Here is a 23,888-nt window from a genome sequence, read left to right on the forward strand (position 1 = left end):
CTATGAATAACTAATGCTGTGGGCTTTGTGAGACCCCCTGTAATGATGCTAACATAATAAAATTTGAAAATATAAGGAGCAAATTATAAAATTTCATAAAGCAGTTAGGATAATAAAAGCTTAATGCACAATAAAGGAAAAAATGTTAGTTTTTAAATACAGTATCAAGAAAGATTTTGAAAAGCTTAAAATAATGACAGATTATAAATAAAAGAAAAAAGCAGATTTGCAAAACTCTAGACTTGTGTTCATCCCAGCAGAATGCAAAACCAACAAGTTTATCATACAGACTCCATAACACTAAACAAGATGTATCAAAGAACTCAACAAAATTAGAATAGAGAGATCAGCAAAATGAGCTTTTCAAAACTACACTATACTGATTTCTGATGTAATGTGCAATAAAGAATCCTCACGATACTGCATGTCAGCAATAAGAACTATCCTGCTAATCTTAATTAACCTTTCCATAAGTTGCATGCTTATAGATTAACTTCAAATTTCATTGCCAACTTTTGAACACTTTACCAACCCTCATGACTGTCAATCAAGCGAAAATGACTCCAAGTTAAAAGAGGACTGACGACACAAAGAAGAAAAACCAAGAGGCTCATAACAGATTTTCTCTCAGGTGCACCAGCCACTTCCCAGGCAACACTAGTGTGGCTACGAAGGAGATGACAGAGCGAAAAGCGGAGACGGATCTACCTCAGGCTGCAGTTCGGACTCTGGCTCCACTGCTGATTCTGGCTCAGGTTCTGGTTGTGGTGCAGGTACTGATGTGGGTTCTGGGGCCACTGGCTCGGACTGTAAGAGATATGCGAGTGCAACTGATGGATATGAACATAAAGCCTCTCCAGTAGCTGATACTCTGTTGCCAGGTTGCTCATGTGTCCAGCCCTGCTTGATCATGCTAATGAGGTAAATATTATACCTTCCTGTAATTATTAAAGAAAAACACAAATACATTTCATGACAGGTCAGAGTTTTGATTACTTTTCAAAGCATCTAAGACTTGACAAAACAGAAGTTAGGAGTGCACGTAAAAAACAATAACTCAACAGTTCATCAACAGATTGTTAAAAAAATCATTTGATTAATGATTTTAATTGGTGGCAACCCTACTAAAAAACTTTAATCATTACAGTACTTACCCTTAAGTATTATTTTAGTAGAATTTCAATATAAAATAGTGTTGCATGCAAAGGGAATAACTGACTTTTTCCAGCTCATTTCCAGTAACTTTACTGCCTTATTTTATAGATTTTCCAATTTCTGTTACAGTACAATCCAATGGCACTACACCAATGATCCACAGCATCACGAATATTTTTGAGAGATTAAAAACTGCCACACTGAACATTTTAAGTAGTGATGATAAATGGTGACAATGTGTGTACAGAACATTTCGCTCTTAACTAATATGGAGAAACTTTTTATTGGAAAATACTTATTAAATGGCTCAAAGCATTTCATCAAAAGTCATATTCCAATCTAGAAAAAACATATTAGATAAACCAGTAAGGAACTTGCACAAATACTGTATATACCAAATATGATAAACTGCAATAAATAAATATAAATTTATGTTAATTAACTAAATGTTCTCTGATAAGCAGTAAGTGTCTAAATTAACTAATGCAAACAAAACCAGCTGGAGAACATTTAGCATTAATCTTGTGTCAACACTTCCTACACTGTACAATGCTGTGCATTTATACAAATTATTCACAATAATGCAGACTAATAATTGACCAGTTATCACTATTCACAGATCCCTCCACCCCAGTAAACCGTCTCTTCCCATCAACTCCAGCACTATGCATATGTTCTATGCTTACAACCCAGCCTACATACTCATCACAATCAGGCTGATTGCACACTTCCTGAACAAGCTTTTTTAGCTTCCCACTGAAGACTATCTTTGATCCAGTAATATTTCTTATACAACTGCTGGTAAAATGAGTTATCAACTACAATGTTGACCATGTTCTCTAACAGTGCTTATGGCACCCCTGCCATCACTCCAGTTTATTCCCATGCTCTGGACAAATGGGAGTGGACCTACCCTTCCCTTTACTGAATCTTGATAACCTTCCATTTTCCTGACACTAAGATCCCTACAGGTTTAGTGCTTCCCCTAAAATATAATAACAATAATAATTAGTAATAATAAAGTAATTATTAACAAGTAATAATAATTTATTAATTATTATTGTTATTCTATGTACGTATTATTATTATTGCTTACCTCCTCTCTTTCAGAATATTTTCCAAGTTCTTTGAGGCAGTAAAATGTCCCTCTATGTTTTCCAGTTGAGATCTGTCTCCTACTTTGTAAAGAAATGTAGTGAGCACACTTTGTAGATGAGAGAGAACAAGAATTTTAAGAGTGGAAGCCTTCACTAGCTGCTCATCTCTCTCTCTCCTTTGACTGCCCTCATAATTCAACCTGCCATATTCCTGGCATTTGATGAATTTGCTGTGTGTCGTGACTCACAAAATCGTAATAACACAATTGCAAACAAACCACAGTACGGGTGAGGCTTGAACTCACGGCAAGTGTGTCTTAAAACTCCAGGCCAGCGCGTAAGCCAAGTACTTGGGTTTATAGACAACGTCTAAGGGGTATGAGAATAGATGTGCCATAAAAGCTGTGAGGGTGTTGAAGACAACAATAGGATCCAGTTGGCTGCTACTGTTACAACCACATCACAGAAGTGCTAGTTGGAAAATCATCCCAACAAAATCTTTGTAGCTGAATGGTACAGCACTAGGCCTGCTACCCCACATGATTCGAGTCTCCATTCAGTCTTCTGTTTATTCAGGAATAAATTTTTTCATCATTTCACTTATATTTTTCTATACATGTTAGGTTTTATTTATTTTTCCAATATGAGAAAAATTTAGACCTTTTCATATTACTTAGCCCGTAAACGGTCCAAATGTATATATACGTTCACTACCCCAGTGCCCCGAATATTTTTGAAAAAAAAAAAAAAAAAAAAAAAAAAAAAAAAAAAAAAAAAAAAAAAAAAAAAAAAGCACATTTTTCTAAGTGTTATAGGATAAAAAGAAATTTTTTATAGGGTCAGTACTTACCGAGATATGAGGCCCAGAAGTTGGCACTGGATGCTCACGTGACAGCAACATCAAGTCTTGCCGCTTGCAGAAGTGTTGCCGATATACGTTTTTTTCTATTTTTCATATTATTTTATATAATTTTTATGTTCTGATAATTACAATTTATAGTAATTCTTGTCATTTCATAACCAATCTTCGTTCTGACACCAATATTAGGTACTGCAATTGTACTCGCATTGTCACACACTGACAGGTGGACATTTACACCTGCCTTGGCCATTTACTAGTGTCTTGGAATATATACAAAGTATTGATGAGCATTTGCGAGGGTGCAGTGATAAGACTTGATAAGAAAAGATTAGGGCCTGCTTTGTTTTCGCTGGTACACAAACATGTGTGTATTTGTCTGTCAAGCTCCCTGTCTATCTGTCTAGCTCTCTGTCTCAGAGAGAGCCACAAGACTGCTTCATCATTACGTTTACTTACGTCTTCAAGCAGAGTATAGCACTTTGGATTTTTTGGGTTATCCTAGGTAATTTACACTGTGTACTTGTATTTATGTGTACCTGTGAGACAGAGATAGACAGAAATAGACAGGGATAGACAGACACAAAGATAGACAGATACAGACAGAAACAGAGATAGAGCCAGGCTGCCAGCAGCCGGCCAGCAAGCTAGCGAGCCAGCCAATCAGCCAGCCAGTCAGCCAAGCAGTCAGCCAGCCAGCCAGAATTGTTTCTCTTTACTTAGGGCATAGGTTATAAGACATTCTGAAAGGGTGTTGCACAAATATTGCACATGGGTTATTATCGAGGTTTTTTTAAATTTCCTTTGACGACTTGTGGCCACATCCACCTCACAGCCACTAAACTCAGGGTCAAAATCACTTTCCTCTTAAAATGGGAGTGTTAATACTACATGACATCAGTGAATCCCAGGTGTTTGCTGCACTGTTTGCTCTAGCTGGCACTCACTTGAACTGGTGCTCCCACAAGGAGCTAAGTGGTCCCAGATTTTTTTAATACTGCACACACAGTGTTAGGACCTATTTTATGCTGACAAGGCATCTCAGGCCAATCGTGCCAAGTTTGAAGGCAGGAAAAATAAAACATATACGTATATACGTTTGGGGCACTAGCGGTAAAAACGTACATACATGTATACGTTTGGACCGTTTACGGGTTAAGGAGCTTTTTGTTGCTTTTAAATTTTCCACAAGCGTTTAAGTACTGTTCTTAGTTATTTAACTGATTTTTTCCATTTACAGTATTATGTAATTTGAAGTCCACGGTTAAGCAACCAATTCTTCCGAGTTCTTTGTCTACATTTGATATCTCATTTTCCTAACCAAAAACTCAGTATAAAAATTTTTTGTTCATTTTGCAAAAATGGTGGGGATACTTTCCATTCATTTAAACTTACTGTAACTCATGACCACTGAAATAAAACAAATTATGTATATTGTGAGAATAATTTTTTTACCCTGCCTTATAATACTGGTAGTTATAAAACTGCAGTAAATTAGCCATGACAGTTGCAAGCTCATAAAGAACGTAAGAAACAAAAGTGTTCTTGTCAAATGCTAAATAACCAAATAGCAACAGTGCTTTATTTATAAAGAATTTAAACCATCTGGTTATTCAGTGCTTTAAACAGATTCCATTTTCAAAATTATTTAAATATCATTAACAACTCCTATATTACATAAATCAAATACAGTAGACACTCAATATAATGACCCAATGGGGGGGGGGGGATTTTACGAGGAGTCCATTAAATCAGAACGTATGTTAAAAAAAACAGTAATAAAATTCGCTATAGTACAGCAAGTCCTCACCTGATGTCGTCGATAGGTTCTTGCAAACTGTGACTAAGTGAAATGATGTATATAATGAAACCATACCTTGCTGTCCACTGTCAGCCTTTTCAAAAAATTTCAATTTGTTTTTTGTGTCACATTTTTTCTAATTTTTGTGGCCACAGACATCAGGGGTGCACAGTGCAGCTTCAGCACTCATTGTAACAGGGTTAAACTAAGGAATAAAAGTTTCCAAAGCAAAAAATGCAAGAAACATCTCCAACCACCAAACAGTTTAAAAACGAACAATAACAAATATGGCTGGCTCACTGAGTGCTTTCATATCACATCATTTATTATCATGAATTTGTATGATTATCGTATGCCTTACAAATTTTTATTTTACTGTCTCAACACAGACAGTGGCCCTGGCCAGAAATAAAAATTTTTCTCATCATTAGAATAAAATGACATTATTCAAGGACTTACTGTAATCTACTATATACCTAATATAGTGCTGTACCTTCAATTTACAGTTATACTGTAATAAACACTTAAAGGGGTTAAAAGTGCAATTTACCCAGTGGATTTTGCCTATAATTTTAAAAGTCAGTTATATCGGGATCCATTATTTCGAGAGTTCACTGTACAACTATTCAAGGTCAATTTTTCACATTCTGCTATCTAAAATTATTCTGAAGTCAATGTTTTTGCATTCTTTAATTCATATTCATAATTCATGCCATGTCATCAGCAGAAAGTATCAGCAAATTAAGACAAAAGGGAAAATATCCGCCCCATTTAAATCAAGAGAGATGCTGGGTTTTTCGTCCAGCAGAAACCCCTCTGGAGAGAGCAGCACCCCTCCCAGGTAGACCCCTACAGGAAGGCATAAACTAATCAAACCCTAAGATTGCATTAAGGTGAACCAACATCAGAGATGAGTGGTGCCAATAAATTATAAATTAAACAAAGCAAATAAATCATGGGGAGCAGTAGACCTATAGGTGGAAGTTTCATACTACATAACTTAAAACCAGTTTCGAGAGTTATTCTGCTCTCTAAATCCAGCCTCGCCTCAGGTCAGGCTTCATTTATATTAGCAGTAATGCTATGAAGCTAATACAGCTACAACACTCCAAACTTTAGTATAGCAAATGGTAGTGAAGAGGGAGGTTATTTTGTCCTTTGCATGGGTACCTTGGGCGGGGGGACTGGGGCGAACTTGGGCACAGGTGCTGGGGCGAGGACCGACGTGGGGATGATTCTCACACCACCCGCAGGAGGTTTGAAGGGCTGCCAGAGTACAGTCCCAGTTACCAACAATGACCATCAGTTGTACCTCAGCCATCACTTACAGACACGCGTAACTGACTTCAATGTTGATCAAATTTGGCAAAGGAGCAGTTTTTCATACAATACCTTCTTTTATAATACAAGCACTGTAAAGATTGTGTGTGCCAGGGTGAGAGAGAGAGATTGTGTGCTTGTAGTACTCGCCTAATTGTGGTCGCAGAGGTCAAGACTCAGCTCCTGGCCCTGTCTCTTCACTGAACACTACTAGGGCCTCTCTTCCTGCTCCATGAGCTTTATATCTCGTTTTAAAGCTATATATAGTTCCTGCCTCCACTACATCACTTGTTAGACTATTCCACTTCCTGACTACTATGACTCTCTCTCTCTGTGGTGTGTGTGGTGGGCATGTAGGGAGTGTGTGTGGTGGGCATGTAGGGAGTGTGTGTGGTGGGCATGTAGGGAGTGTGGTGGGCATGTAGGGAGTGTGTGTGGCGGGCATGTAGGGAGTGTGTGTGGTGGGCATGTAGGGAGTGCGTGTGGCATGTGTGGTGTGTGTGAGGTGTGTGAGTGGGGGGTGTGAGTGGGGGAGTGGGGTGTGTGTGTGTGTGTCTGGGCGTGTGTGTGTGTGTGTGTGTCTGGGCGTGTGTGTGTGTGTGGTGTGTGTGTGTGGTGTGTGTGTGTGGTGTGTGTGTGTGGTGTGTGTGTGTGTTATGTGTGTGTGGTGTGTGTGTGTGGCGTGTGTGGTGTGTGTGTGGTTGTGTGTGTGTGTGTGTGTGTGTGTGTGTGTGTGTGTGTGTGTGTGTGTGTGTGTGTGTGTGTGTGGTGTGTGTGTGGTGTGTGTGTGGTGTGTGTGTGTGTGGTGTGTGTGGTGTGTGTGGTGTGTGTGGTGTGTGTGGTGTGTGTGTGGTGTGTGTGTGGTGTGTGTGTGGTGTGTGTGTGGTGTGTGTGTGGTGTGTGTGTGTGTGTGTGTGTGTGGTGTGTGTGGTGTGTGTGGTGTGTGTGGTGTGTGTGTGTGGTGTGTGTGTGGTGTGTGTGTGTGGTGTGTGTGGTGTGTGTGGTGTGTGTGGTGTGTGTGGTGTGTGTGGTGTGTGTGGTGTGTGTGGTGTGTGTGGTGTGTGTGGTGTGTGTGGTGTGTGTGGTGTGTGTGGTGTGTGTGGTGTGTGGTGTGTGTGGTGTGTGGTGTGTGTGGTGTGTGGTGTGTGGTGTGTGTGGTGTGTGGTGTGTGGTGTGTGGTGTGTGGTGTGTGGTGTGTGTGTGGTGTGTGTGTGGTGTGTGTGTGGTGTGTGTGTGGTGTGTGTGTGGTGTGTGTGTGGTGTGTGTGTGGTGTGTGTGTGGTGTGTGTGTGGTGTGTGTGTGGTGTGTGTGTGGTGTGTGTGTGGTGTGTGTGTGGTGTGTGTGTGGTGTGTGTGTGGTGTGTGTGTGGTGTGTGTGTGGTGTGTGTGTGGTGTGTGTGTGGTGTGTGTGTGGTGTGTGTGTGGTGTGTGTGTGGTGTGTGTGTGGTGTGTGTGTGGTGTGTGTGTGGTGTGTGTGTGGTGTGTGTGTGGTGTGTGTGGTGTGTGTGGTGTGTGTGGTGTGTGTGGTGTGTGTGTGTGTGTGTGGTGTGTGTGTGTGTGTGTGTGTGTGGTGTGTGTGTGGTGTGTGGTGTGTGTGGTGTGTGTGGTGTGTGGTGTGTGTGGTGTGTGGTGTGTGTGGTGTGTGGTGTGTGGTGTGTGTGTGTGTGGTGTGTGGTGTGTGTGTGTGGTGTGTGTGTGTGTGGTGTGTGTGTGTGTGGTGTGTGTGTGGTGTGTGTGTGTGGTGTGTGTGTGTGGTGTGTGTGTGTGGTGTGTGTGTGTGGTGTGTGTGTGTGGTGTGTGTGGTGTGTGTGGTGTGTGTGGTGTGTGTGGTGTGTGTGGTGTGTGTGGTGTGTGTGGTGTGTGTGTGGTGTGTGTGTGGTGTGTGTGTGGTGTGTGTGTGGTGTGTGTGTGGTGTGTGTGTGGTGTGTGTGTGGTGTGTGTGTGGTGTGTGTGTGGTGTGTGTGGGGTGTGTGTGTGGTGTGTGTGTGGTGTGTGTGTGGTGTGTGGTGTGTGTGTGGTGTGTAGTGTGTGTGTGGTGTGTGTGTGGTGTGTGTGGTGTGTGTGGGGTGTGTGTGTGTGTGTGTGGGGTGTGTGTGTGTGTGTGTGGGGTGTGTGTGTGTGTGTGTGTGGGGTGTGGGTGTGTGTGTGTGTGTGTGTGTGTGTGTGTGTGTGTGTGTGTGTGTGTGTGTGTGTGTGTGTGTGTGTGTGTGTGTGTGTGTGTGTGTGTGTGTGTGTGTAATGTACTCGCCTAACTGTGGTTGCAGGGGTCGAGACTCTGCGCCTGGCCCAGCCTCTTCACTGGGTTCCAAACTGATGCTGCATACTCCAGTATGAGCCTGACGTACACAGTGTGTGGGGTGTGTGTTGGTGTGTGGTGTGGTGTGTGGTGTGTGGTGTGTGGTGTGTGGTGTGTGGTGTGTGGTGTTGGTGTGTGGTGTGTGGTGTTGGTGTGTGGTGTTTGTGTGTGGTGTTGGTGTGGTGTGTGGTGTGGTGTGTGGTGTGTGGTGTGTGGTGTGGTGTGTGGTGTGTGGTGTGGTGTGTGGTGTGTGGTGTGTGGTGTGGTGTGTGGTGTGTGGTGTGGTGTGTGGTGTGGTGTGTGGTGTGGTGTGTGGTGTGGTGTGTGGTGTGGTGTGTGGTGTGGTGTGTGGTGTGGTGTGTGGTGTGGTGTGTGGTGTGGTGTGTGGTGTGGTGTGTGGTGTGGTGTGTGGTGTGGTGTGTGGTGTGGTGTGTGGTGTGGTGTGTGGTGTGTGGTGTGTGGTGTGTGGTGTGGTGTGTGGTGTTTACCTGGAGTTTTACCTGGAGAGAGTTCCGGGGGTCAACGCCCCCGCGGCCCGGTCTGTGACCAGGCCTCCTGGTGGATCAGAGCCTGATCAACCAGGCTGTTGCTGCTGGCTGCACGCAAACCAACGTACGAGCCACAGCCCGGCTGATCAGGAACTGACTTTAGGTGCTTGTCCAGTGCCAGCTTGAAGACTGCCAGGGGTCTGTTGGTAATCCCCCTTATGTGTGCTGGGAGGCAGTTGAACAGTCTCGGGCCCCTGACACTTATTGTATGGTCTCTTAACGTGCTAGTGACACCCCTGCTTTTCATTGGGGGGATGGTGCATCGTCTGCCAAGTCTTTTGCTTTTGTAGAGAGTGATTTTCGTGTGCAAGTTCGGTACTAGTCCCTCTAGGATTTTCCAGGTGTATATAATCATGTATCTCTCCCTCCTGCATTCCAGGAAATACAGGTTTAGGAACCTCAAGGGCTGGTGTGTGGTGTTGGTGTGGTGTGTGGTGTTGGTGTGGTGTGTGGTGTTGGTGTGGTGTGTGGTGTTGGTGTGGTGTGAGGTGGTGTGGTGTGTGGTGTTGGTGTGGTGTGTGGTGTTGGTGTGGTGTGTGGTGTTGGTGTGGTGTGTGGTGTTGGTGTGGTGTGTGGTGTTGGTGTGGTGTTGGTGTGGTGTGTGGTGTTGGTGTGGTGTTGGTGTGGTGTGTGGTGTTGGTGTGGTGTGTGGTGTTGGTGTGGTGTGTGGTGTGTGGTGTTGGTGTGGTGTGTGGTGTGTGGTGTGGTGTGTGGTGTTGGTGTGGTGTGTGGTGTGGTGTGTGGTGTTGGTGTGGTGTGTGGTGTTGGTGTGGTGTGTGGTGTTGGTGTGGTGTGTGGTGTTGGTGTGGTGTTGGTGTGGTGTTGGTGTGGTGTTGGTGTGTGGTGTGTGGTGTGGTGTGTGGTGTTGGTGTGGTGTGTGGTGTGTGGTGTGGCGTGTGGTGTGGTGTGTGGTGTGGTGTGTGGTGTGGTGTGTGGTGTGTGGTGTGGTGTGTGGTGTGGTGTGTGGTGTGGTGTGTGGTGTGGTGTGTGGTGTGGTGTGTGGTGTGGTGTGTGGTGTGGTGTGTGGTGTGGTGTGTGGTGTGGTGTGTGGTGTGGTGTGTGGTGTGGTGTGTGGTGTGGTGTGTGGTGTGGTGTGTGGTGTGTGGTGTGTGGTGTGGTGTGTGGTGTTTACCTGGAGTTTTACCTGGAGAGAGTTCCGGGGGTCAACGCCCCCGCGGCCCGGTCTGTGACCAGGCCTCCTGGTGGATCAGAGCCTGATCAACCAGGCTGTTGCTGCTGGCTGCACGCAAACCAACGTACGAGCCACAGCCCGGCTGATCAGGAACTGACTTTAGGTGCTTGTCCAGTGCCAGCTTGAAGACTGCCAGGGGTCTGTTGGTAATCCCCCTTATGTGTGCTGGGAGGCAGTTGAACAGTCTCGGGCCCCTGACACTTATTGTATGGTCTCTTAACGTGCTAGTGACACCCCTGCTTTTCATTGGGGGGATGGTGCATCGTCTGCCAAGTCTTTTGCTTTTGTAGAGAGTGATTTTCGTGTGCAAGTTCGGTACTAGTCCCTCTAGGATTTTCCAGGTGTATATAATCATGTATCTCTCCCTCCTGCATTCCAGGAAATACAGGTTTAGGAACCTCAAGGGCTGGTGTGTGGTGTTGGTGTGGTGTGTGGTGTTGGTGTGGTGTGTGGTGTTGGTGTGGTGTGTGGTGTTGGTGTGGTGTGAGGTGGTGTGGTGTGTGGTGTTGGTGTGGTGTGTGGTGTTGGTGTGGTGTGTGGTGTTGGTGTGGTGTGTGGTGTTGGTGTGGTGTGTGGTGTTGGTGTGGTGTTGGTGTGGTGTGTGGTGTTGGTGTGGTGTTGGTGTGGTGTGTGGTGTTGGTGTGGTGTGTGGTGTTGGTGTGGTGTGTGGTGTGTGGTGTGGTGTGTGGTGTGGTGTGTGGTGTTGGTGTGGTGTGTGGTGTTGGTGTGGTGTGTGGTGTTGGTGTGGTGTGTGGTGTTGGTGTGGTGTGTGGTGTTGGTGTGGTGTTGGTGTGGTGTTGGTGTGGTGTGTGGTGTTGGTGTGGTGTGTGGTGTGGTGTGGTGTGTGGTGTGGTGTGGTGTGTGGTGTGGTGTGGTGTGTGGTGTTGGTGTGGTGTGTGGTGTTGGTGTGGTGTTGGTGTGGTGTGTGGTGTTGGTGTGGTGGTGTTGGTGTGGTGTGTGTTGGTGTGGTGTGTGTTGGTGTGGTGGTGTTGGTGTGGTGTGTGTTGGTGTGGTGTGTGGTGTTGGTGTGGTGTGTGGTGTTGGTGTGGTGTGTGGTGTTGGTGTGGTGTTGGTGTGGTGTGTGGTGTTGGTGTGGTGTGTGGTGTTGGTGTGGTGTGTGGTGTTGGTGTGGTGTGTGGTGTTGGTGTGGTGTGTGGTGTTGGTGTGGTGCATTGCGTTGGTGTGGTGCATTGCGTTGGTGTGGTGCGTTGCGTTGGTGTGGTGTTGACTACTCTAAAGCTGATGAAATGTTTCCCAACATCCTTGTGAATCGTCTGTTTCCTACTTTCAGCTCTGCCCTTGTATTCCTGTTTCCCTTCTATTAAATCTTAGAGAGTGGTGATGCACATGGTGTGTGGCCATGAATGCATCTATCGCATGAAGAAAGGGACACCTAAACTACATACCATGTATGTACTGTATACGTTATAAAATACATATAGTATTAATCTACAGGATGTCACACTTCACTGATTTGGATAAAAAATTAATCTTGAGTATACTATCAACATGATCATTTTAGAAACAATTGCTCCTTAGTGTAATATTGTGCACCCATTAATCTTTATAATAAAAAAGGGTACTGTATTACAATAAATGCTCCAAGCTATTTGCATTGCTAACTCAAAAGTATCTTCTGGTAGCTTTACTGCCTTTGCAGATCATTGGTGCTTTCAAGATCTAACTCTAGTACTTATGTAACAAGCTGGCAACTTGACCACCATTTTTTAGAGGTTAGTTAGTGTGCGAGGCTAAGACAAATTGTACAAGGTCACAATGCAGCTCCCACTTTTAAATGATGAATAAACTCGGGTTAATGTTACAAGATATTTATATATTTTTATGGTGACAACGAAAGGAGATTCCTCATACTTACAGCAGGGGCTGGAGCCACCTTGGCCAAGGAGGCAATCGTGACACCAGCAGGCACAGGAGCACCACTATAGAAAGGAACAGAACCACGATTAAATTCTGTATATTTTATGAATGAAATTATGTTTATAGCAAAGACAAAGTTAAAAGTTTATTTCTTTGTAAAGGTTACAATGTGTAATTACAATTTTAGTTTGCTAAGTACAAAGAAAGCCACTATCATGCCAGGGCATTTTGGGCAGACTAATCCTAATACTTAAAACTAGACAGATAATAGTACATAATAACTACTTAAAACTAGACAAGATAGGGGAGCAATGTGGCAGATGTTGCAAGTATATGGAATAGGCAGTAGGTTACTAAATGCTGTAAAGAGTTTTTATGAGGATAGTGAGGCTCAGGTTAGGGTGTGTAGAAAAGAGGGAGAATACTTCCCGGTAAAAGTAGATCTTAGACAGGATGTGTTATGTCACCATGGTTGTTTAATATATTTATAGATGGGGTTGTAAAAGAAGTAAATGCTAGGGTGTTCGGGAGAGGGGTGGGATTAAATTATGGGGAATCAGACATGTATGCACGGAGCCCCAGACTGACAAAATGAGATCAGTCACGAGGGAGCCTTCACCAAATTCAACTTCAACAACAAGAACATAAAGTGGGACCAATAAATCAAGTCCTAAACAATATAAGCTGGGAAGATAGACTAAGCAACACAGTTCCCAACTTATGCCTAGAACAGATCAACTTGGTGGCACTCGATGTATGCACAAGGCTTATTCCTTTAAGAAAAAGGAGGAGTAGATGTAAAATAGAAAGAGACAGGCGCTCCCTTTACAGGCGATGGAAAAGAATAACAGAGCGGCTAAAAGAAGCCAATATATCTGAAATGCGTAGGGAGCCACTGGTCAGAGAAATAGCAAACATCGAACTTAACCTAAAGAAATCTTATAGGAGTCAGGAATCGCGGGAAGAACTAAAAGCCATAAATGAAATCGAAAGAAACCCAAAGTATTTCTTTTCTTATGCCAAATAAAAGTCGAGAACAACATCCAGTATTGGGCTCCTACTTAAACAAGATGGGTCCTACACAGATGAAAGCAAAGAAGTGAGTGAACTACTCAAGTCCCAATATGACTTCAGTTTTTAGCAAGCCGCTAACCAGACTGAGAGTCGAAGATTAAAATTAATTTTTTATGAGAGAGCCACAGAATTTGGTTAACACAAGCCTATCTGATATTATCCTGACACCAAATGACTTCGAACAGGCGATAAATGACATGCCCATGCACTCTGCCCCAAGGCCAGACTCATGGAACTTCGTGTTCATCAAGAACTGCAAGAAGCCCCTATCACGAGCTTTTACCATCCTATGGAGAGGGAGCATGGACACGGGGGTCGTCCCACAGTTACTAAAAAGAACAGACATAGCCCCACTCCACAAAGGAGGCAGTAAAGCAATAGCTTTACTGCCTCACTAACATCCTCACTAACATCCCATATCATAAATATCTTTGAAAGGGTCCTAAGAAGCAAGATTGCCACCCATCTAGACACCCATCAATTACACAACCCAGGGCAACATGGGTTTAGAGCAGGTCGCTCCTGTCTGTCTCAGCTATTGGATCACTACGACAAGGTCCTAGATGCGCTGGAAGACAAAAAGAATGCAGATGTAATATATACAGACTTTGCCAAAGCCTTCGACAAGTGTGACCATGGTCTAATAGCACACAAAATGCGTGCTAAAGGAATAACAGGAAAATTTGGTAGATGGACTTATAATTTCCTCACAAACAGAACAAAAAGAGTAGTAGCTCTGTTCCACAAGGCACAGTACTCGCTCCCATCTTGTTTCTCATCCTCATATCTGACAGACAAGGATGTCAGCCACAGATTTTGCTGATGATACTGTGATTATGGGAGGTTCTAAAGAAAAATTGCAAAGGTTAGTGGATGAGTTTCGGAGTGTGTGTAATGGTAGAAAGTTGAAGGTGAACATAGAAAAGAGTAAAGTGATGAGGGTATCAAATGATTAGATGAAGAAAAATTGGATATCAAATTGGAGAGTAGTAGTATGGAAGAAGTGAATGTTTTCAGATATTTGGGAGTTAACGTGTCAGCGGATGGATTTATGAAGGATGAGGTTAATCATAGAATTGATGAAGGAAAAAAGGCGAGTGGTGTGTTGAGGTTTATGTGGAGGCAAAGAACGTTATCTATGGAGGCAAAGAAATGAATGTATGAAAGTATAGTGGTACCAACACACTTGTATGGGTGTGAAGCTTGGGTTGTAAATGCTGCAGCGAGGAGACGGTTGGAGGCAGTGGAGATGTCCTGTCTAAGGACAATGTGTGGTGTAAATACGTATTATGCAGAAAATTCGGAGTGTGGAAATTAGGAGAAGGTGTGGAGTTAATAAAAGTATTAGTCAGAGGGCTAAAGGGGGGTTGTTGAGGTGGTTTGGTCATTTAGAGAATGGATCAAAGTAGAATGACATGGAGAGTGTATAAATCTGTAGGGGAAGGAAGGCGGGGTAGGGGTCGTCCTCGAAAAGGTTGGAGGGGGGCAAAGGAGGTTTTGTGGGCAAGGGGCTTGTTCTTCCAGCAAGCGTGCATGAGTGTGTTAGATAGGAGTGAATGGAGACGAATGGTGTGTGGGACCTGACGATCTGTTGGAGTGTGAGCAGGGTAATGTTTAGTGAAGGGATTCAGGGAAACCGGTTATTTTTATATAGCCGGACTTGAGTCCTGGAAATGGGAAGTACAATGCCTGCACTTTAAAGGAGGGGGGTTTGGAATATTGGCAGTTTGGAGGGATATGTTGTGTATCTTTATACGTATATGCTTCTAAACTGCTGTATTCTGAACACCTCTGCAAAAACAGTGATTGTGCGAGTGAGGTGAAAGTGTTGAATGATTAAAGTATTTTCATTTTGGGGATTTTCTTTTTGGGTCACCCTGCCTTGGTGGGAAACGGCCAATTTTTTTAAAAAAAAAAAAAAAAAAAAAAAAAAAATTATGCGAGGTAGTCATGGTGGAGGTTTTTAAGAATAATAATCCTGAAGTTGCACATAATAAAAACATTACAAATAATGGTTCAGGCAGTAATATTTCGTGAACTGGCAGAAATTTAAATGTCTAGAGGTCAAATAATATAACTAATTAGCATTTTTAGCAAAGTCCTAAATTTTTTTTAGCAAAGATCTAAATTTATAAGTAGTCTGGGCATCCTTTACCAGTTCCAGTAGCGAGTTCCAGATCTTTGGGCCCTTTATGTGCAAAGCGTTTTTGCATAGTGAGAGACTGACACAAGGGATGTTGAAGAGTGCCTTATGCCTTGTATTGTGACTGCATTCTGTTGTAACTGTCAAGGAGTAGTTTAAGTGGAGGGTTTATTGTGGAATTTAATGTTCTGTATATGTAGTAGGCACAATAATATGAGTGTATCTCTTGTATATTTAGCAAGTTCAGGCTTTTGAAAAGTGGTGGGGTGCTGTCTAGCACTGGAGCTGGTAATCATCCTCACACCCGCTTTTTGTTGGGTTATTAAAGGTTTAAGATGGTTGGCTGTGATTGATCCCCAGGCACAAGTACCATAGGTGAGGTAAGGATATATTAGAGTGGTACATATAGGGTAAGGAGTGTCATTTGTGGTACATAGTATTGTATCTTGGAAAGGATGCCTATTGATTTGGAAATTTTCTTGGATGTGAGTTGGATGTGGGAATCAAATTTAAGATTACAGTCAAGGAGAAAACCTAGAAATTTACCCTCAGTGTATCTTGATGTAGGGGAACCATTTATCGATATATTAAGTTGGATATTTAAGGCTGTTGCCAAACAGCATGAAGTATGTTTTGTCTATGTTGAGAGAGTTTGTTGGTCATCATCCGAGTAAATATTTTTAGCAGCTCATCATTTACAGTTTTTCTAAGTATAGCTGGGTTTGAAAGGGAGTAGACATAAGTAGTGTTATCTGTGAATAGAACTGGTTTAAGGAGTTGGGTTGCATTGGGGAGATCATTGATGTAGACGAGAAAGAGGAGTGGGCCTAGGACACTACCCTGGGGTGGTACTACAGCTGCAGGCTGGGTAGTGGAGTCGACTCCATTTGCATATGCATATTGGTGTCTGTCGTTAAGGTAAGATTTTAGGTTATCAAGGGAATGTCCTCTGATGCCATAATGATTTAGTTTTAGGTGTAGGAGATTGTGGTCGATTTTATCAAATGCTTTTCATGTGTCAACAAAGAGCCCCAGAAGATGTTCATTTTTATCAAGAACTGTATATATTAGTTCAAGCATTTGTATAATAGCATCATTCGTACTTTTTTTTTTTTGTTCTAAACCCAAACTGGCAGGGGTTAAGTATGTTGTTGGATATAAGGTAGGAGTAAAGTCATTTGTGTATTATTTTTTTGAATATTTTGGAAAGAAAGGGCAAGCTTGATATGGGTCTATAGTTGTTCAGGTCAGTTGGATCACCTTTGTGGATTGGGGTAACCCTTGCTGCCTTGAGTATAGATGGGAAGGTTGAGATGCTACAGATATGTTAAACATTGTTGCAGTAATGGGTGACAGCACATGTGCAGCTTTTTTTATATATGAATGGTGACAAGTTATTTAGATCTCCTGCTTTGTTTTTTAAAGATTTAATGATGAGTGAGACTTCAGTAGAATTAGTTGGAGCTAGATATAGAGTACTTGGGTAGTTGCCAGTGAGGTAGTCTTTCTGCTGGGTATTTGAGCTCTAATGAAAGACATGCAAACTTCAAAGAAAGAAAAATAACACAATGTACAGCAGAGTATGAACACTCACGGCTTAACAAGGACTGGCTCCAGGTTGGGCCCTGGAGGGTTGTGGCGGGCAGCTTGCTTGGCATGCACATCGCAGTACAGCTTCTCGTTTATGTTGTAGTAGCCTAGGCAATGATGCTCTGGGTTAACAACCTTCATCTTATCATACATGTGACTATCTGCACAATTTTATTCAGATTTCTCCTCCTCTAAATACATAGCCCTTTCTTTTTATAAAAGCCAGTCACCTAAATAACAAGGATTTTATAGCTCCCTTTTACCTATAAGTAATACTGCAGAAGCAATGCTGGTAAAATTAAGAATAGCAAACATTCTTATACTGACTGTGTGAAAATGTCAGCGTTGTGTTTTGACAAGACTGAGGATTTAAAGAATGCAGTCACAAGGGCAGGAATAAAGGAAGAGGGGATGGAAACACAAGGGATACAATTAACTTACCCACATTCTTCAGTGATGAACCGCAGGTAGAACACTTGAAGCAGTCTGCGTGCAGGTTTTTATTCTTTATGCGCACGAACACGCCGCTGAAACACACACCCTACCGTCAGTGGACTATTGCCACACGGCACGTCGCGCCTCGCTACCCACACCACCACTCTCAATGATTACGTACATACAATGCATCTTGTGGCTATCGAACTTTACCAAAAATTACTCTTCTGATCTAGACTGTATGGCTTTGAAACAAATTACTTTATAAAGAAATCCAAGATTACAGGAATTGGGGGTGGCAGTACAGGCCTCATCCAACCCTTGAGGATGCTACAGACAACTGGGTTCCTCATGGCAATGTTTTCGATTTTACTCCTGTTTCCTACTAATTGCAATATCCTTTTCTGTTTGAATAGCAAGTCTATTAGAAAATGAGCCCTTTTAAAGGAAGCTTCCATAATAAAAATGCACAAACTATATATATCTTGTAGAAGGAAAGGGCAGATCAGTTAAAATGACTGTAATCATCTTGAAAGAATGCAAACGGGTAAGCCAATTTACAGAAATTTATTAAAGTTGACTTCGCAGTCACGTCCATAAACTTATCCTTGGGCACAAATTGAAACAGATAGTAAACTTCTATTATTCATCATTATTAACTTTCCCTTTAATATAATTCATGTAGTACATTAAGGAAAATAATCATGTTGAAAAACATAATAGATGCATAACGCATCTGATTTATAATTAGTAAATACAGTAGTTTGCAAGGGGTAATAGTAACACCAACTGAGTATTGGTTCAATGCGTGAGAAACAAGCAAAAAGGCGTCACAGTCCCCCCTGACTGCTGCTCATGAGTCACCCACCAAAAAAGTACTGCTAACAGGCTTTCCCATGAATGCAGTTCACTTTCTTATCATGGTGAGTTGGTTATCAATAAAAGGCAGCAGCATGAGAAGGTAAGCAGTGCAGTGTTAATGCCATTAATGCCTCATGCCATCTTCTGACCTGAGCACTCCTGCCTTTACAAAGAACAGTCGTCAGTGTCAGGTGACTTGACGTGAGGCATAGCTTTGCAGCTCTTTAATTAGCGCATGTAGAATGAATGTTGAGCATAAAATTTGTGACCAGTGAATGAGCAAGTGGTAATCCTACAAAGCCTGTGCCGGATATGCACGGTAATTGCCAACCTGACCAAAATCACCAATGACATGTATGTGTAAATGAGACCCGTGATGTACCTACAAGCTCACATACACAAGATTCACTTCAGCAATAGTGACAGGGTGGCAAGCCATAGCCAGGATGCACTACAAAGGTGTTGGGCTCCATAATTCATGGGGAGACCAGTGCAAGTACTCACATAATGGGCCTCTCGCATTCGGAGCACTTGGTGCTTTGTAAGGGACTTGGTGCCCCCTCGGGCTTCACTTTGGTCTGTGGGGCACACACGCTGCGAGTGCCTATGGGACCCGGCCCGCCACCACTCAAGGGGCTGTCTGTGCCCGAAATAAAGGAACCCATTACTACCCCTACCGGACATAACTGTACCATCTCATCCCACCTCCCCCATCACCCACAACTATTAAATGTAATGTAAATGGTTACTTGCTGTCATCAGAAGGCTGACTAAGTGAGGGGTTAGAGTTAAAGCTGTGGGGGTGGGGGAGCTGTAGGAATGAGGATGGCATCAGTCTGCTGCTGTACTTACACAATTAGTCTACCACACTCTGTACAAATGTTTTCGCCGGGCTGGAGTTCCATCTTGGGCTTTGTTTGAGAAGCTGCGATGTTCGAAGAGAAGGGTTGAACCACAGAAGGGGACGAAGGGGCCACTGTTGGGAACAGTCACACTCCATCACAGTGGCACATCATGGCCATGTAAACAGTCACACTTAATGGAAATTTTGCCAAATGAATGTTGGATTTAGCGGGAAACATTTACAGCATTGGTTGTTGGAATGTGGTTTCAGGCAAAACATTTATACAATGTAAACATCAATGTTAGTTGAATGTAATGTTACTGGGATAATTCATGAAGCAAAATGAATAGGTTTCTAAGAAATCAAGTATATCAGTATGTAAAGATATATATAGTATACATTGTTCAAAACGAACTCTTGGATTAATAAGTATACAAATTTATATCAGCAACATTTTTATGCACTGATGCACAGTATAAGGAATTAGACATTTCAAGTGGGTACTCTAAGCAGCTACACAACCTGACAAACAGTAGTGACTGGATGTCATCCTAGCTAGCCTTTCTTCCTATAACTCTAACCTTATTTTGGCATAAGTGAAAATAGAACAAACTCTGTATGTGTATCTAAAAGTGAGCATAAAACCTACAACCAGATGTTCTACTAAAGATCATGTACAGTTTTAATTATACTGACTTCCTAGCTTCTGCAGACACTGCCTATGGTTTGTAGCCAATTGTCCCTATTTGAAGGATTCCTAGAGGCATGTAAGAATTTATATAAATCTAAATATAATACAGTAAATAAAGCTGAAAATAAATAAGTACAGTATCATGCAACCATAAAGCCACTGGACATGCTCAATACAAAGAAACAGACTTTGGATAATAACGCACTCATGCACATGAGTAACATATGATCATACCAACATAAGCAAAAGCCAAACATGCAATTTTTATTTTAAAGAACCAGTTTTTGCTCTATTTGCAGCTAAAAGATGAAATACTACCCAGTAAATATGAATAACTGTATAGTAATAACACATTTTACTTACAGGCATTTGTTTCCCACGACAACTATTCTAATTCTTAAAATATTCAAGACATTGTAACTCTAGAGTAAAATAACACACATTAAATCATTGCACAGTAAGCTAAATGGTAGAATCAATGAATGAATTAATGTGGCTCTAAAATTTTTAGTGTAAGTAACAATGCCCAGTATTACAGTGGAGACATGAAACATTTATATTTATTGAAATGCCGGGCTCAGTAATAGTACAACGTACTAATCCAAAAAGAAATGGAAATTATGAGAAAGTATCTTAGAATATTCAATGAAAATTATATTTATATATTTGTCATATTAATTAATAGTTATTGTACTGTACTATCATTATGTAAACTACAGTATACATTTTCCAGTAAAACTTCAATTAGGATCATTATCAGTTTTGAAATTTTTAGATTTCTAGGGTTTAAGCATCATACAGCAGTAAATTAAATTGTTGAAAACAAGCATAAAGTTTGTGAAGTGGGCAGGAAGCTGTCAGGGAAGAACTTATAATTTAATCACCACATGTTTCAGAGAAATTTAGGGAAATGTTGAGTGCATGGGGAGTTTTGAACCAAATGTGAGAGTACTTGCGGTTGGGGATTTCAATGCTAAAGTGGGTAAAAATGTTGAGGAAGTAGTAGGTAAATTTGGGGTGCCAGGGGTAAATGAAAATGGGGAGCCTTTAATTAATTGAGCTAAGTGTAGAAAGAGGTTTGGTAATAAGTAATACATATTTAATGAAAAAGAGGATAAATAAGTATACAAGGTATGATACAGCATGTAATGAAAGTAGTTTATTACATTATGTATTGGTGGATAAAAGGTTGATGGGTAGGTTTCAGAATGTACATGTTTATAGAGGGGCAACTGATATATCGGATCATTATTTAGTTGTAGCTACAGTTAGAGTAAGAGGTAGATGGAACAAAAGGAAAATTGCAACAACAATTAAGAGAGGTGAAAGTGCATACACTAAGGGGGGAGGAGGAAGTTAGGGTGAGATATAAGCAACTATTGACAAAGGTGGGTTAGTGCAAGTATAAGTAGTGGGGGGGGGGGGGTTGAAGAGGGTTGGAATAGTTTTAAAAATGCAGTATTAGAATGTGGGGCAGAAGTTTGTGGCTATAGGACGGTGGGTGCAGGAGGAAAGAGGAGTGATTGGTGGAATGAAGTAAAGGGTGTATTAAAAGCGAAGAAGGTAGCCTATGAAAGGTTTTCACAAAGCAGAAGCGTTATAAGAGAAAAGTATATGGAGAGTAAAAGAAAGGTAAAGAGAATGGTGAGAGTGCAAAAGGAGAGCAGATGATAAGAGTGGGAGAGGCAGTCAAGAAATTTTGATGAAAATAAGAAAAAATTTTGAAGCGAGATAAACAACTTAAGAAAGCCTTGGGAACGAATGGAGTTGTCCATTAAAAACAGAGCAGGGAAGTTAGTAGATGGGGAGATGGAGGTATTGGGTAGATGGCAAGAATATTTTGAGGAACTTTTAAATGTCAGTGAAGAAAGCGAGGCAGTGAAGAAGAGCAGAATGCAAGTGTGGGAGAGGTGCACGAGGCATTACGTACAATGAAAGGGGATAAAGCAGCTGGAATTGATGGGATCATGACAGAAATGTTAAAAGCAGGGGGAATATAGTGTTGGAGTGGTTGGTATTTTTGTTTAAAAAATGTATGAAAGAGGGGAAGGTACCTAGGGGACTGGCAGAGAGAGTGTATAATCCCTTTATATAAAGGGAAGGGGGACAAAAGAGATTGTAAAAATTATAGAGGAATAAGTTTACTGAGTAGACCAGGAAAAGTGTACGGTAGGGTTATTATTGAAAGAATAGAGGTAAGACAGAATGTAGAATTGCGGATAATCAAGGAGGTTTTAGAGTGGGTAGGGGATGTGTAGATCGTGTTTACATTGAAGCATTTATGTGAGCAGTATTTAGATAAAGCTAGGGAAGTTTTTATTGCATTTATGGATTTAGAAAAGGCATATGACAGAGTGGATAGGGAAGCAATGTGGCAGATGTTGCAAGTATATGGAATAGGTGGTAAGTTACTAAATGCTGTAAAGAGTTTTTATGAGGATAGCGAGACTCAAGTTAGGGTGTGTAGAAGAGAGGGAGACTATTTCCCAGTAAAAGTAGGTCTTAGACAGGGATGAGTAATGTTGCCATGGTTGTTTAATATATGTATAGATGGGGTTGTAAAAGAAGTAAATGCTAGGGTGTTCAGGAGAGGGATGGGATTAAATTATGGGGAATTAAATACAAAATGGGAAGTGACACAGTTGCTTTTTGCTGATGATACTGTGTTTATGGGAGATTCTAAAGAAAAATTGCAAAAGTTGGAGGATTAATTTGGGTGTGTGTGTAACGGTAGAAAGTTGAAAGTGAACATAGAAAAGAGTAAGGTGATGAGAGTATCAAATGATTTAGATAAAGAAAAAATGGATATCAAATTGGGGAGGAGGAGTATGGAAGAAGTGAATGTTTTCAGATATTTGGGAGTTGACATGTCAGCGGATGGATTTAAGAAGGATGAGGTTAATCATAGAATTGATGAAATAAAAAATGTGAGCGGTGCATTGAGGTATATGTGGAGGCAAAAAATGTTATCTATGGAGGCAAAGAAGGGAATGTATGAAAGTATAGTAGTACCAACACTCTTATATGGGTGTGAAGCTTGGGTTGTAACTGCTGCAGCGAGGAGGCAGTTGGAGGCAGTGGAGATGTCTTGTCTAAGGGCAATGTGTGGTGTAAAAATTATGCAGAAAATTTGGAGTGTGGAAATTAGGAGAAGGTGTGGAGTTAATAAAAGTATTAGTCTGAGGGCTGAAGAGGGTTTGTTGAGGTGGTTTGGTCATTTAGAAAGAACGCATCAAAGCAGAATGACATGGAGAGCGTATAAATCTGTAAGGAAAGGAAGGCGGGGTAGGGGTCATCCTTGAAAAGGTTGGAGGGAGGGGGTAAAGGAGGTGTTGTGGGCGAGGGGTTTGGACTTCCAGCAAGCGTGCGCGAGCGTGTTAGATAGGAGTGAATGGAGACAAATGGTATTTGGGACCTGACGAGCTGATGGAGTGTGAGCAGGGTAATATTTAGTGAAGGGATTCAGGGAAACCGGTTACTTTATATAACCGGACTTGAGTCCTGGAAATGGGAAGTACAATGCCTACACTCTAAAGGAGGGGTTTGAGATATTGGCAGTTTAGAGGGATATATTGTGTATTTTTATAGGTATATACTTCAAAACTGTTGTATTCTTGGCACATCTGCAAAAACAGTGATTATGTGTGAGTGAGGTGAAAGTGTTGAATGATGATGAAAGTATTTTCTTTTTGGGGATTTTCTTTCTTTTTATGTCATCCTGCCTCGGTGGGAGACAGCCGACTTGTTGAAAGAAGAGAAAAAACAAACAAAAGTTTACTGAGTATACTAGGAAAAGTGTACAGCAGGGTTTTATTAAAAGAATTAGAGGTAAGAGAGTAGGATTGTGGATGAGCAAGGAGATTTTAGAGTGGGTAGGGGATGTGTAGATCAAGTGTTTACATTGAAGCATATATGTGAAAAGTATTTAGATAAAGGTAGGGAAGTTTTCATTGCATTTCATGCATATGATGATAAGAGAGAATAGGGGAGCAATGTGGCAGATGGAATAGGTAGTACATTACTAAATGCTGTAAAGAGTTTTTATGAGGATAGTGAGGCTCAGGTTAGGGTGTGTAGAAGAGAGGGAGACTACTTCCCGGTAAAA

The 23,888-nt window shown here is 41.8% G+C and overlaps 1 protein-coding gene across 1 annotated transcript in view; it reads right to left on the reverse strand.

Annotated features, from left to right (window-relative positions):
• Nucleotides 1-23,888, reverse strand: part of LOC128688336 (Z band alternatively spliced PDZ-motif protein 52) — a gene marked incomplete at its 5' end in the record, with an annotated part of 158,150 nt that overhangs the window by 90,560 nt on the left and 43,702 nt on the right. The window contains 6 exon segments of the mRNA XM_070086722.1: nucleotides 709-807; nucleotides 6,083-6,178; nucleotides 12,144-12,207; nucleotides 16,957-17,059; nucleotides 17,394-17,479; nucleotides 18,753-18,888. Coding sequence (XP_069942823.1) covers nucleotides 709-807; nucleotides 6,083-6,178; nucleotides 12,144-12,207; nucleotides 16,957-17,059; nucleotides 17,394-17,479; nucleotides 18,753-18,888 — 584 coding nt within the window.

This window comes from Cherax quadricarinatus, chromosome 19 (assembly GCF_038502225.1).
Source record: "Cherax quadricarinatus isolate ZL_2023a chromosome 19, ASM3850222v1, whole genome shotgun sequence".
Lineage (NCBI taxonomy): Eukaryota > Metazoa > Arthropoda > Malacostraca > Decapoda > Parastacidae > Cherax > Cherax quadricarinatus.